Here is a 13369-nt window from a genome sequence, read left to right on the forward strand (position 1 = left end):
TAGCGCCGAGCACGGAGCGGCAGGCCACGCAGCTGCTGATTTGTCCATGCCGGCCGCATGCGGGATCGCGCGGGAGCCTCCGGCCTTGACTTTCCTTCCCCGGAGCTTGGACGCCGGGGGCTCCACCGACTTGCGGACGTGCACCGCGCCCAGGCCACTTTCTAAACTACGGGCTGAGCTCTCGACCTCTAAGTACAGGATGAGACGAAAGCCCGCCTACAACTGCGTTTAACGGTCAGACTCAACACCAGTGCGAAAATCTAAACACAGTCGTTACGTAAAGCTGAATAGATACGATGGGACTCCTGTCCGACCGGCAAACGGGCATAAATAGCCTCCCGTCCATCGCAGACCGATTTCCTCGTTCCAAATCCGCTCGCGGCATTCCAGCCTACACCCCGCCCAAACACCCTCTTTCAGCCACCTAGCCATTTTTTTTCGCTCTCCTCACTCCCTATTCCAAAATGACCCACGCACCCACTCTGCAGCCCAAGTTTCTTCCCACCCGTGACGACCTGGGTGTCGTTGCGGTTGGTTTCTCCGGTGGCCAGGTACATCGAGTCGACCTCTCCCCAAACACCTCGTCGCACATGACTAATGCGGTCGCACACACAGAGGAAGGCTGGTGTCGATGCCGCGCCCATGGCCCTGGTCGAGGCCGGCCTGCTCGACCAGCTGAGGGATGACCTTGAGTTCAAGATCAGCTACGACGGCGAGGTCCACACCTACGCCGACGTCGTCCCCAAGGAGGACCCAGACCACCGCGGCATGAAGTGCCCGCGCACCGTCAGCGCCGTCACCCGCAAGCTGAGCGAGCAGGTGTACGAGCACGCCCGCAAGGGCCGCTGCGTGCTGACCCTGGGCGGCGACCACTCCATCGCCATCGGCTCCATCTCCGGCACCGCCAAGGCGACCCGCGAGCGCCTGGGTCGCGAGATTGCCGTCATCTGGGTGGACGCCCACGCCGACATCAACACTCCCGAGACGTCGGACAGCGGCAACATCCACGGCATGCCTGTCGCCTTCCTGACGGGCCTGGCCAAGGAGGACAAGGAGGACATGTTCGGCTGGATCAAGGAGGACCAGATGATCAGCGTCAAGAAGCTCGTCTATATTGGCTTGCGTGACGTCGACGTCGGCGAGAAGAAGATCCTCCGGGAGAATGGCATCAAGGCCTTCTCCATGCACGACATTGACAGGTGAGCAAGGCCAACCCTACCTACCGCGGCTGAGCGCTTACCCATCTCGCTTAGGCACGGCATTGGAAAGGTCATGGACATGGCCCTCGGCTGGATTGGTAGTGACACCCCCATTCACCTCTCCTTTGACGTCGACAGCCTCGACCCTCAGTTCGCTCCCAGCACCGGCACCCCCGTGCGCGGCGGTCTTACCCTACGCGAGGGCGACTACATTGCTGAGTGTGTTGCCGAGACGGGTAGCCTCATCGCTCTCGACTTGGTCGAGGTCAACCCTAGCCTGGAGGCTCAGGTGCGTCAGATACGAATCACATGCGTGCTAGTAAGCAAGCTAACGGGATCTTCAGGGAGCGTCCGAGACCGTTCGTGCAGGGTGCTCGATCGTGCGCTGTGCGCTGGGTGACACGCTGCTGTAAGCACTGACAGCCCTTTTTCTTCCTCAACTCCAATTCCTTTTGTCCTCGGAAGTTGTCGGGTGTCGCAGTTCCCAGGAGAAAGGAGCCTTCTTGTGTAGACGGTTATACCCGGTCTTTGAGTCATTTTTAGAGCGGGATTTTCATTATCTTCATCATGAATAGACAAAGTAATGCCTACAGGAATTTCTGAATTGCATCTTATCGCGCCGTACGGCTCTCCTCAACGTTTCGCTCATTGTTCTTGCCGCTCCCAACGGGCCGTGATAAAAGGTCCTATACAGCATAGTCTGCAGCGCCATACCCCTTGGGGAACCGATGTCGGGTTGGAGATTTGTTGGATTAGTCGAGCAGGCCATTTTTTTGCGTGGCCAGGCTGAGATGACTGTGTCGCCGGTGGAGATGGCTTGCGGGCCCTCTTGCGTGCAATGCTTGCTCCGAACTTCGCCGGGTGGACGGCGAGACCGCGAAATAAGAACGAACGGCCAGCCCGGTGTCGCTGAGAGGCAACCCAGAGACTTCCCGGTGCTCGCTCTCTTCCGTCAATTCCCGGTCTCGTAGACCTATTTCAATCTGTTTCTCCTTTCCCGCGGCCCTCCAGCCTTCCGTGTTCCGGCCGACGTCTAGAATCCTTGCCCGCAATAAGGCTGGGTTGCGACTGACTCGCGTACCGATCCTCTCAGCGCCTTACGTCATCTTGACTTCGCGCAGAAGGAAGAGCTACGCACGAGGTCGAGCAGCTGGTAGAGGCTTCGGCTCGAGGGATTAGAAAAGAGCTCGCTGCCCCGCCCAATCCGGTAGTGCTTATTTCTTTTCCTCAGAATCGTTCTTGCAATCGCTGTCGTGGCATTTCCATCGCAATGTCAACGGCACTATTGCAGCGCCGTGGACGCTTGGGTAGGTTGCCTGCCGCCCATCTGCTCAATGTGGCATCCCGTCCGACTTCCGCAACCCCGAGTATACTTTCGAACGCGCTGCAGAGGCGAGGCCTGTCTGTGAATCAGCTTGATTCCGAGCGAGACAGTATGTGCGGATGAAACCCTTTGAAGCATTGCACGTAGTTGACCGGATCAAACAGATAGAGAACGCGTGCTTATCCTCGGTTCTGGTATGCTTATTTCCCTCTCCCTCTTTGGCAGGCGAAGCACCCGGGGCTGTATCTAGCTCTCGGATTTTTCCGTTCAGTGTCGTCACGTTTCTTCAAGCATTGGCCAAGCTCACAAGATCCGCAGGATGGGCCGGATACAACCTTGCACGGCAATTGGATCCGAAAAAGTACCAACCGGTCATTGTGTCGCCTCGTTCCTACTTCGTCTTCACCCCTCTCCTCGCATCGACCTCCACCGGTACACTCGAGTTTCGCACCGCGCTCGAACCGGTCCGCAGCAAGCGCACACGCGTCGCCTACTTTCAGGGATGGGCTGATGCGGTCGACTTCAAGAACAAGACCGTGTCTGTCGAGGAGGCCGTCGACGACCCGCAGCAGGGCGTTGCGCTCACGGGAGAACGCCACGAGGATGAGTCACCTGCGGAGGGCAGGGTAGAGAAGGCCAAAGAGTCGAAGAAGGGGCAGCTCTTCGACATCAAGTACGACAAGCTCATCATCTCGGTGGGATGCTACAGCCAGACGTTCGGCACTCCGGGCGTCAGGGAGAACGCGCTGTTCCTGAAGGACGTCGGCGATGCGAGAAAGATTCGGAATCGCCTGCTTGCCTGTGAGTAGGGTGGGCCTCGGACGGTCTTGGGGAGTGTTGCTGAACGCGTTCTAGGCTTCGAAACGGCCGCATTGCCTACCACCTCCGAGGAAATGCGGAAGAATCTCCTCAACTTTGCAATCGTTGGAGGCGGCCCCACGGGCATCGAATTCTCCGCGGAACTGCACGACATCATCCGGGAAGACCTTTCCAAGCTGTATCCCTACCTCATGAAGTACTACAAGATCACTGTTTACGACGTCGCGCCGAGGGTCCTATCCATGTTTGACGAGAATTTGGGCAAGTACGCGATGAAGACGTTCAAGCGAGAGGGAATCGACATCAAAACCTCTCACCACGTGGAGGAGCTGCGCCGCGGAGTACCAGCTTCTCAATCAAAATTGTCGGGAGTCAAGGAGCCGAGAGCTTGCTGGACGCTGAAATTGAAAGAGGAGGGTGAAGTGGGCGTCGGCATGTGCGTATGGAGCACGGGACTGATGATGAACCCCTTCGTCGAGAACGCTCTCGGACGGGTGCAGCCGTTGCCAAACCGGGAAGTCCAGCTCCAAGGGAAGGAGGACGGCCGCACATCGAACGACGCGTGGCTCGTGAAGAAGCACCCCAAGACCGGAGCAGTCGTCACCAACGGCCAGTTGCGGGTCATCCTGGAGCCGCAGGGCCAGGGTGAGGGCGGCGGGTCTCGAGCGATCCTGGAAGACGTGTACGCGCTGGGTGACTGCGGGTCCATCGAAAATACCACGTACCCGGCGACTGCACAGGTCGCAAATCAAAAGGCCGTCTGGCTCGCCAAGAGGCTCAACCGTGGCGACATCGAGGGCCAAAGCTTTACGTGGAAGAACATGGGTATCATGGCGTATATCGGCAACTGGAGGGCAGTGATGCAGACTGGTGGAGGAGGAAACATCTCGGGCCGTGCCGCTTGGTTGATCTGGCGTGGAGCCTACCTCACCAAGGCCGTCAGCTGGCGCAACAAGGTCCTCATCCCCGTTTACTGGTAAGTGGATCGAACAGTGTCCCCAGGTGTTTTAGGACCCTTGCTGACCTCCCTCAAGGTTTATCAACTGGGCGTTCGGCAGGGACGTGTCTCGCTTTTAGCAATTACAGTCGGGTCCTCGGTGAGAAAGGGTAACCCGGCGTGTACGATATAAAAATGCTGCGGCGGGAGTGGCGTTTTGGGTCGGCGGGTTTCCGGTATGCGGAAGTCATCATGTATAGAGCGCATCTACAATCAACCAACAGCGTGCTTTTCCGACTTTTCTGCTGCAGCACCCGCGTGTGAGATTAGCCACAGGCGCGCAGAGGCAGCGGCGCGTCCTGCGACACGATAATGGAGCGTGTAGGTACCTTTCTCGATCCGGCAAGACGATGGAACATCACGTGGGCTGTCGTGGCGGCTGCTTTTTCCCGCGGTCGGCAGGACGAGACAGACGGCGGTTCGTCAGGACAGATGGTGTTGGAGGGCGAGGCAGCTCAGGGCTGAAGTCAGCTCGCAATGCCCCGACCCCTCGTTCCTTCCATTCGCGGCGCGCCAACACACCTCACTCCAACGCCCATCCCTGACATTGGCTGCTCTCCGTGACACAAGCTTGTCTGCCTGGCCCGCACTCGTTCCTTCGGAGGGGGTCGTTCGCGGTGCTCGGAATATGCACGCCAGCCCTCTCTTCCATTCTGCCCCAAGCAGCGCGTCGGATGTGCTGCATGTCTTCTCTTACGGCTAGCTGCAGCAGACGTGCCACAGCCGAGACGTCACCGTCGGGATTCCATTGAGCAGCCGCCGCCGCCCAGGACAAACAATCGCATCGCGAGGCGCTGGTTGTCGACACGTCCTATCGAGTTGGCTGCCCCTCGCTCGCCGCCATGGTACGCTCGCTCATCAGATGATTGCGCGCTCTGCTTCCCAGAAGCCAATACCCACGTGGATCCTGCTAACGGTTTTCGTGCGCTGCTGCGCAGGCCGACGACGCGGTTGGACCTGGCCCAGCACCGCCGGTGGAGCGCAGCAATTTCGAGCCAGAGATTGTTGGTGGTGGTGCGTGGTCGAGCAAGGCCTCGAGAGCCTCTCAGCAGCCGCCGCCGGACGAGAAGCCGGCCTCTTTCGTCCGCGGCCATCAGCGCAAAGCTGCAAAATCGCCGGGTGTTGCGAATGACGATCGGCGGGCAGAGTCGCCGACGCAGTGGGAGGACGTTGAGGAGGCACGAGCGACGCGAGTCAGGAGGGCCAGCGCACGCAGAACCGCATCTGGCACGCGCACCTCGTCTTCAGCCCAGCAGACGTCGCTCACCTCGTCTCGTGGAAGAGCGGATCTGGAGCCAGCACCCTCGGTGCCCCGCAGCACTCCATCGTCGTCGTCTGTTCGCGGCTGCAGGCGTCCGGGCTTCTCTGCCGGCGCGTCCACGCCGCCGGCGGAAGCAGACGGGGACAGACACTACTACATCAGGTCCACCGCCGCCCAACATCGGGACCGCGCCAGCCCGCAGCCCTCTCACCGGTCAGGGTCTGGCGTTGACCTCGGCGCGAACCCTCAATCACGCCGCCATCTTAGACATAAACACAGCTCCTTGCATCGCCGTGCCGACGCCCTCGCCCAGCTCTCCAGCCCTTCGCTGCTCTCCGTCTTCTCCAGCTTGACCAGCTTGACTCACTCGTCCAGCGGGAGCAACTCCACCGTCACGCAAAAGTCGTACGACAGGTCCCAGGGCATCAGGAAGCGCAAGCATTCGTCCAAACACCGCGGCGACAGCGGCCACAGAGGAACCTCCTCCAAGCGCTCGGAGAGTCGAGGCTCCGCAAAGTTAGGCGAACGCCCTCAGCGGAGACGACGTCGATCGAGTCAGCCGCCCGCTGCCGCCCGCCAGCCCGCGGAGCCGGGTCCGTCGATATTGTCCTGCGCCGAGACCTCTTCTCTGGAAGCAAATTGCTGCCCCGCTACCGACCCCCGGAAGCCATTCGCCGGTGATCGTGATCGCGTGAACTCGGACTCCGGCATTTCCGTGCGGGACAGTAGCCCCGAGAGGGGAGATTGTATGGACGGCAAATCCGCCGGGATGCCGTGGGGCCCGTACGAAGATGACTGTGATGAAGAGGATAGGCAGAGGCAATTTGAAATCGACAGGCTCACCCAGGAGTTGCAAGCACGGGACCCCCAGGTGGGGGGCGGTGGCGACCGCGTGCTCGAGAAGCAGATGGCGCAGGAGGAGCAGCTTCGACGGTACATGATGCGGAGCCCGATGCACCACCACGCGCGGGACGAACCGCGTTATTCCCACAATGACGACGCCGACTCGCCTCGTGGTCCAACGGTTTTCCCCTATTATTACTACAACAACTCACAGCCACAGCCCGGGCCGTATTGGGCCCGTTCGGATCCACCCCCTCCGCCCGTACCTCACGCGCCGGCCCACGATCCGGGCTATCATGCAGCGCAGCCGTACGGGAACTTCCAGCCGCCGCCATCCCCACACGGCCGCGGCAGCCGGCAGCTGCAAGCTGGCCTACCGGACCTCACCAAGACGACGATTACGGGGTACGAAAGGCTTGCCTTCGCGCTCGCCGAGACGAGCACGTGGCACGACGGTGAAGAAAGCGGAGCGGCCGGGCCAAGGCCCTTGTACCGCCGCTTCGAGTATCTCAACCATCGGATACTGCTCCACATACAGGATGAATTGGCCGAGCTCGAAGAAAAGCTCCGCGGGCTGGACGAGTGTATTGCCCAACAGCAGGCCCATGCTGTGGACGAAGTAGGCAAAGCGCTGCCTGCCTCGCGACGTTACGATAGTCGATATGGGACCGATCTGCACCAGCGACGCACGTTACTGCTGGGGGAGATCTACTGCAAGTTGGGCCAGTACAGTAGGGCGCTCCTATAGGACGCAAGGCTGCATGCGCTCCCGCACGCTGCTAACTTTAGAAACAGGCAACGCGATTCACTCGTTCGGAAAGATGCTGAGCGTCTTGGAGCCCGCTAGAGCAGACGATGTCTCCGCCTACGAGTCGTGGATCCGCGAGCACGCGCCAATAGACGAGAACGAGACGCGTTTCCTCACGCGTCAAGCCGACCTGATGAGCCTCCATCGACGTCACAAGCGGCAGGAGCGGCCGCATGAAGTGATTTTCTCAGGCGACCAGGTGCTCCAGACGGCGCTGTTGGCGCTGCTGCTCTTTTTAGTGCTGCCCCTAATCGCCTTTCCCCAGATTCCCAGCGTCGGCGGGCGGTTGTTCATCCTGACAATCATCGGCGCGGCCGAGGTAGCAATGGTCTCGTCAACAAGATTTTCGCATCTGATGTCGGGAAAGGAATGGAGGATCTGTGGCATCGCGTACGTTGTACTTTCCCCCCCCCCCCCTCAAAACAGCCGATGCGTAGCGAGGAGAAGAACGGACGGGCGGCCACGCGGGCAGCTAACGATGGCGTGCAGGTACTTTGCTCTTATGGCAGTGATCGCAGGCGTCGTTTGAGGCCGGTCGATCGTTGACCGGAGCGCTAGCGGGCAAGCGAGGCAATATTCGTATCTGCACCATAATAGACTTTGTCAAAAGAAGAGAGGGCGGGTGTGCCTGGCACGGGCGGAGTTGACTGCCCTTTGAGCGTCGGTGGTACGCCGCATTAGCCGCGTCGGGTTATTGATTGGTCCCTGCTGTTGCTTGTTACGGACGGGTCGTCGTCGGCATGGGCCGAGCGAGCGTGGTGATGATGGAGAGGCGTTTCAGGATTGCTTTTTTGGGAGATACCCATGGAGCGTTTCGCCACATATTTGCGGGGGGGGGTTGCGGCTGGCGTTGCATTGGGGGGGGGGGGGGGGGGGGGCTTTTTTGTCACCGTAGACTGCCGGCCAACCACCTGGCGCGTGTGTGCGCGTAAGAGAATTGCCATGTGCGACTGATGGTGTGCAGCAGCACTGTCGCGGCCGACGGGCAGTGAAGCACACTCGCCGTCGAGCCCCGGCCACGACGCGGCTTCGCTTGTCTGGTTCTCTGCTGCTCTTTATGCTGCACCGTGGGGCTGGCGCCGACGAGATTGGCTCTGGCAGAGAGGCACGGGGCCGGATTGGCGCGTGCCTGAGCAAGATGCTGCAATGCAGGTGCGCGATGCGATGCGCCGCCGCGCCGCGCTGCAACGCCAGCCGTCATGCGAGCCATGTGGACTGCTGGACGGAGACTCGCGGCAGCACCAGGTTGAAGGCAAGCAAGGTGGTGAGGAAAAAAAAAAAAGACTAAGCGTGCCGGCGTCATCATTGGGCATGCGCATTGCTCGAACCGTGCCTGGTCCCTGAGAGGGCAACCACACCACCGCGGCGCCGGGCCCGCCTTCTGGGCTGGGCTCAGCCCGCTTCTTATCTTTTGGCGCCATGTCGATATCAATAATTTAAAATGCGCCTATCGAGAGCGAGACGAGAGGCAGATCAATGCAGCGAAGGCAGCGAGAGCCGGCGCCGACGGCCGACGGCCGACTGCTTGCCTGCCTGCCTGCCTGCCTACCTGCGTATGCAGCCGGGACGCGTTGGGCGGGCGGTTCCTGCAGCATTGGCGCTGGGGGAGGGGGGAGCGGCAGCGTTGGGTCGGCGGGCCGGGCGTGAGGAATCGGTCGGCGACTTGTCGAGATTTGATGTTTGATGTCGCGAGCGAGCGACTGGGCGATCCTGCGTGGCGCCTTTTTGGGGCCTGATGGCCTGCATTACGGGGGGGTCGCGCCAGCCAAAGGGCAGGCGTTCGTGCGGAGCCTGGCGCGCTTCTCCATGCCCACTGACTCGCCCACGCGCGAGCCAGCGGCCTAGGTAGGGCTGTGGCTGGCGCCGCGCACCTCGCTCTCGCGCTGACAGCGGTTGTTGCGAGGGCGCCTGCTGCTGCTGCTGTTGCTGCTGCCCCCCGCCGCCGCGCGTGCTGCAGGCGCGGTGCAGGCCTGGGCGGGCTGGCGGGCGCGCGTGTCGTCTGCACCGTCTGGCTGCGGGCCCGCCCCCTCACGGCTTAGCACAGCGGCGTTAATGTTTGTGGAGCGAGCGGCCTGAATGGCATGCAGCGCGCGGAGCTGGCTACCAGGGCTGGCCGAGCGGCGCGGCCCATTTTTGTGCGCTTCAGGGGATCCAGGGGCACGCAGCGCGCAGGCGAAAGCGGATGCCGCAATTTGCCCAAGCGCAGCGTCCGTGGGCAGCGCTCAAGCAAACCTAATGCTCCCAAGCTGGCGATCGCGTTGCCCGAGCTGCGTCAAGCTCTCGTCGAGCCCCTCTCTCCCGAGCGCGCCCTCAAACCGTCGTGGTGCCGCTGCGCTGAAACAACAGCCCGCCCTCCCTTGACCGTCGCCGCTGCGCCAGGGCCGATCTCCTCCACCACCACCACCAACACCAGCACCGCGCCGCTCTCCTCCAGCGCGCCTTGTCGTTCCCTCGCCCTCCTTGCCTCCGCCCTCGCCAACGCCGCCTCTCCTCCCCCGACGCACCACGCTGCCCGCCGCGTGCACCACCCTCCACCACCCACACCGGTGCTCGGATCCTGGAGCGTGCTAATCTCCCTCGCGCGCGCCCTCCAGCGACTTGATTTGCGGCAGCCAGAGCCAACCCACGCCCACGCCTCCAAATCCAACACTCTCGTTTCAGCCGCCCGCAGACGCATTCTTGTGCGAGCTTGAAATCTCTCGCCCTGCGCGCTACCGCCAACGCCCGCGCGACGACACACCACCACCCATCGCCGTTGCGGGAGTGTCCAAGCCTGCAATCCTACATTAGTGCCTCAAGCTCGCCAGCTCGAGCGTGATTGACCGCTGCCTACGCCTCGCTGAGCCCCAGGCGGCCGCGACACCGCCTGCTCCTGTCGTCGGCGAGACCGCGCGAGCGAGCGAGTGACAAAGAGAGAGGAGAGAGATCGTGACGCCCGGCGTACATGAACTGACCGGTGCCGGTCAAGGTAAGAGAAAACAAAGCGTTCTTGCGGTCTGCGACGGGGGGGAGGAATCAAGCAAGCAAGAAAAAAAAGGCTGCAATAGCTCTTGTTGCACCGGTACCTTGGGTGTACCACCAGCCCGAGTACTTCCTTTGTCCCCGCCGCGTCCGCTATCTCGTGGAACTGAGTGGTCCCTGACGCATCCGCGACAGGAGCTCCCAGGATACCGATCGATCTTCGCAGCAAAGCCGCCTCCCCGGCCCCCCTCCCTTTGCAGAAAAAAAAGAGCTTCTCTCTCTGCCCTTCGCGACCCTGCGCAAGTTCCCGCCGCAGAGCGCGTCGGCAGCCACACTCCTTCTTCGCTAGGTGTTTGTGCGCAAGATAGACATGTCGATTGCGATGCTCCAAGCTCCCTCGCGAGCCTCAACCTCTTCGTCCTCTTCATACGTCCCCGTCTCTCGTCAGAACACCATGTCGTCCCACGATGGCACGCGCTCCATGCGCCAGTCGAAACGGTATTCCGTCACCGCCCTCTATCTGTCCATGTCCGCAAAGGAAAAGGACTTGGAAATCGAAGATGATCTCGCAAAGGGTGGGTCAATTGCGTCGATGTTGCTCTATTTTTGCCCGATTGCTGACACTCGCTGTAGCCCAGAAAGCGCTGCGGGAACTCAAGGCCAGGATATCCTCGCAATCGAAGAAGAATTTCGTTCTCGAAAAGGACGTGAGATATCTGGATTCTCGTATTGCGTTGCTGATTCAAAACCGCATGGCTCTGGAGGAGGTAAGCCAGCCCGACACCTCACGGCCATAACGATAGACCGGGAACTGACGGTCAGAATAGCAAAACGAAGTTGCCAGCCACCTTGATGATTCGACCGAATTGCAAGAGGGTTTCTTTCCTAATGATGAGAAGACTCAAAAGTACGGAAACTTGCTGTTTCTCCTCCAGTCGGAGCCCCGTCACATCGCACACCTGTGCAGACTGGTGTCCATGGCCGAAATCGATTCGCTTCTCCAGACGGTCATGTTCACGATCTACGGAAACCAGTACGAAAGCAGAGAAGAGCACCTGCTGCTCACCATGTTCCAGGTACGTGGGAGGGGTTCGTCCTAGCTAATCCGATTCGCTAATTCTCCCCCTCCAGTCCGTCCTTACGCACCAGTTTGAACACACCCAAGATTACTCGTCCCTCCTGCGAGCAAACACTCCGGTCTCTCGGATGATGACCACGTACACTCGGAGAGGCCCCGGTCAAAGCTACCTCAAAGTCGTCCTCGCGGAACGCATCAACTCTCTCATCGAGCTGAGAGACCTCGATTTGGAGATCAACCCGCTCAAGGTTTACGAGAAGATGATCCAGGAAATCGAGGACAGCGAAGGCAGCCTTCCCGCGCACTTACCTCGGGGTGTCACGGCGGAGCAGGCGGCGGAGAACGAAACCGTTCAACAGATCATCGCACCGCGGTTGACCATGCTGATGGAAATTGCAAACTCTTTCCTCTCGACAATCATCGACGGGCTCGAAGAGACTCCCTACGGAATCCGGTGGATTTGCAAGCAGATTCGCAGTCTGTCGAAACGAAAGTATCCGGACGCTTCGGACCACACGATTTGCACGCTGATCGGCGGTTTCTTCTTCCTCCGTTTCATCAACCCGGCCATCGTCACTCCGAGGTCCTACATGCTGATCGACGCCACGCCAGCGGAAAACCCGAAGCGCACGCTTACGTACATTGCAAAGATGCTGCAGAACCTGGCCAACAAGCCTTCGTACGCCAAGGAGCCGTACATGGTCAAGCTGCAACCGTTCATCCAGCAGAACAAGGAGCGTATCAACAAGTTCATGCTGGATCTCTGTGAAGTCCAAGATTTTTACGAGAGCTTGGAGATGGACAACTACGTGGCGTTGTCGAAGAAGGATCTCGAGCTGTCCATCACTCTGAACGAAGTCTACGCGACGCACGCGTTGCTCGAGCGCCACGCCGTCGAGCTGGTAAGTTGAATCGGGATGCGTGCCGCTGTCAAATCCTCGCTAACTCGGTGCAGACCAAGGACGAAAACTCCCACTTGGCGGTCCTGCTGCAGGAACTCGGACCTGCGCCACCCCAGCTTCCCCGAAAAGAAAACAGAGCCATCAACCTGCCGTTGTTCAGCAAGTGGGAAACGCCAATCGACGACCTCACGGCCGCCCTCGACATCACCCAAGACGAGGTCTTCTTCATGGAAGCCAAGTCCACTTTCGTGATGATCCTGCGGTCCCTCCCCCAGAACACTTCAATCACCCGGAGGCCGCTCCGTTTGGACCGGATAGCGGAAGCCGCGGCAACGACAAAGAACGATTCGGTCATGGTCAAGAAGGGAATTCGCGCGATGGAGCTGCTCAGTCAGCTGCAAGAAAACGGCGTCATCGACAAGGAGGATGGATTCGCGCTCCTGCGCGACGAAATCGAGCAGGAATTGGTGCACCTTGGCTCGCTGAAGGACAAGGTGCTCGAGGAGACGCGAAAATTGGAAGAAGTCTTCAAGACGATCCGCGACCACAACGCCTACCTGGTGGGCCAGCTCGAGACGTACAAGTCTTACCTGCACAACGTTCGGAGCCAGTCCGAAGGCAAGTCGCGAAAGCAGCAGAAGCACCAAGTGCTCGGCCCGTACAAATTCACGCACCAGCAGTTGGAGAAGGAGGGCGTCATCCAAAAGAGCAACGTCCCGGAGAACCGAAGGGCCAACATTTACTTCAACTTTACCAGCCCGCTGCCTGGTACCTTTGTCATCTCCCTACACTACAAGGGTAAGTTGCACCACCGATTGAGAACGGCCGCATGGCAGATGCTGATTGGACCCCGCAGGCCGCAACCGAGGTCTGCTAGAGCTGGACCTCAAGCTCGACGACCTTTTGGAGATGCAGAAAGACAACCAAGAAGATCTCGATCTCGAGTATGTGCAGTTCAATGTTACGAAGGTGCTGAACCTGCTCAACAAGCGCTTCGCGCGGAAGAACAAGGGCTGGTAAGCCTGCCGGCGAACGGGGTGGTGACCACGCCCGTATGTTTGATGTTTGACTCTTAAAAGTCCGAGTTCACGATTTCGGGCTGCTCGGGCAAATTTTTCCCTTTTGATGTTTTTTTTTTTCGCTCTTCTCTCTTAGGGACTTTCACAACGGTTTGGAT

At 60.0% G+C, this 13369-nt stretch overlaps 4 protein-coding genes across 4 annotated transcripts; all 4 read left to right on the forward strand.

The window, feature by feature from the left end:
- Positions 1-464: 464 nt before the first annotated feature.
- Positions 465-1612, forward strand: LTHEOB_938 (Arginase protein; the record flags this gene model as incomplete). The annotated part of the gene is made up of 4 exons (XM_035518961.1): positions 465-551; positions 616-1199; positions 1254-1488; positions 1544-1612. 4 exons carry the CDS (start codon positions 465-467, stop codon positions 1610-1612), a joined length of 975 nt encoding a protein of 324 aa, XP_035369697.1.
- An 857-nt stretch (positions 1613-2469) lies between these two features.
- On the forward strand, positions 2470-4419 carry LTHEOB_939 (Pyridine nucleotide-disulfide oxidoreductase protein; the record flags this gene model as incomplete). Its single annotated transcript, XM_035518972.1, has 5 exons — positions 2470-2632; positions 2688-2717; positions 2842-3324; positions 3379-4318; positions 4377-4419. 5 exons carry the CDS (start codon positions 2470-2472, stop codon positions 4417-4419), a joined length of 1659 nt encoding a protein of 552 aa, XP_035369698.1.
- A 762-nt stretch (positions 4420-5181) lies between these two features.
- On the forward strand, positions 5182-7780 carry LTHEOB_940 (uncharacterized protein; the record flags this gene model as incomplete). Its single annotated transcript, XM_035518984.1, has 4 exons — positions 5182-5184; positions 5278-7174; positions 7239-7641; positions 7741-7780. 4 exons carry the CDS (start codon positions 5182-5184, stop codon positions 7778-7780), a joined length of 2343 nt encoding a protein of 780 aa, XP_035369699.1.
- A 2886-nt stretch (positions 7781-10666) lies between these two features.
- Positions 10667-13212, forward strand: LTHEOB_941 (GTPase-activator protein for Ras-like GTPase containing protein; the record flags this gene model as incomplete). The annotated part of the gene is made up of 7 exons (XM_035518995.1): positions 10667-10787; positions 10846-10979; positions 11040-11119; positions 11180-11288; positions 11344-12192; positions 12246-12990; positions 13049-13212. 7 exons carry the CDS (start codon positions 10667-10669, stop codon positions 13210-13212), a joined length of 2202 nt encoding a protein of 733 aa, XP_035369700.1.
- Positions 13213-13369: the final 157 nt, after the last annotated feature.

The sequence above is a fragment of the Lasiodiplodia theobromae genome (genome assembly GCF_012971845.1).
Source record: "Lasiodiplodia theobromae strain AM2As chromosome Unknown scaffold_2, whole genome shotgun sequence".
Classification (NCBI taxonomy): Eukaryota; Fungi; Ascomycota; class Dothideomycetes; order Botryosphaeriales; family Botryosphaeriaceae; genus Lasiodiplodia; species Lasiodiplodia theobromae.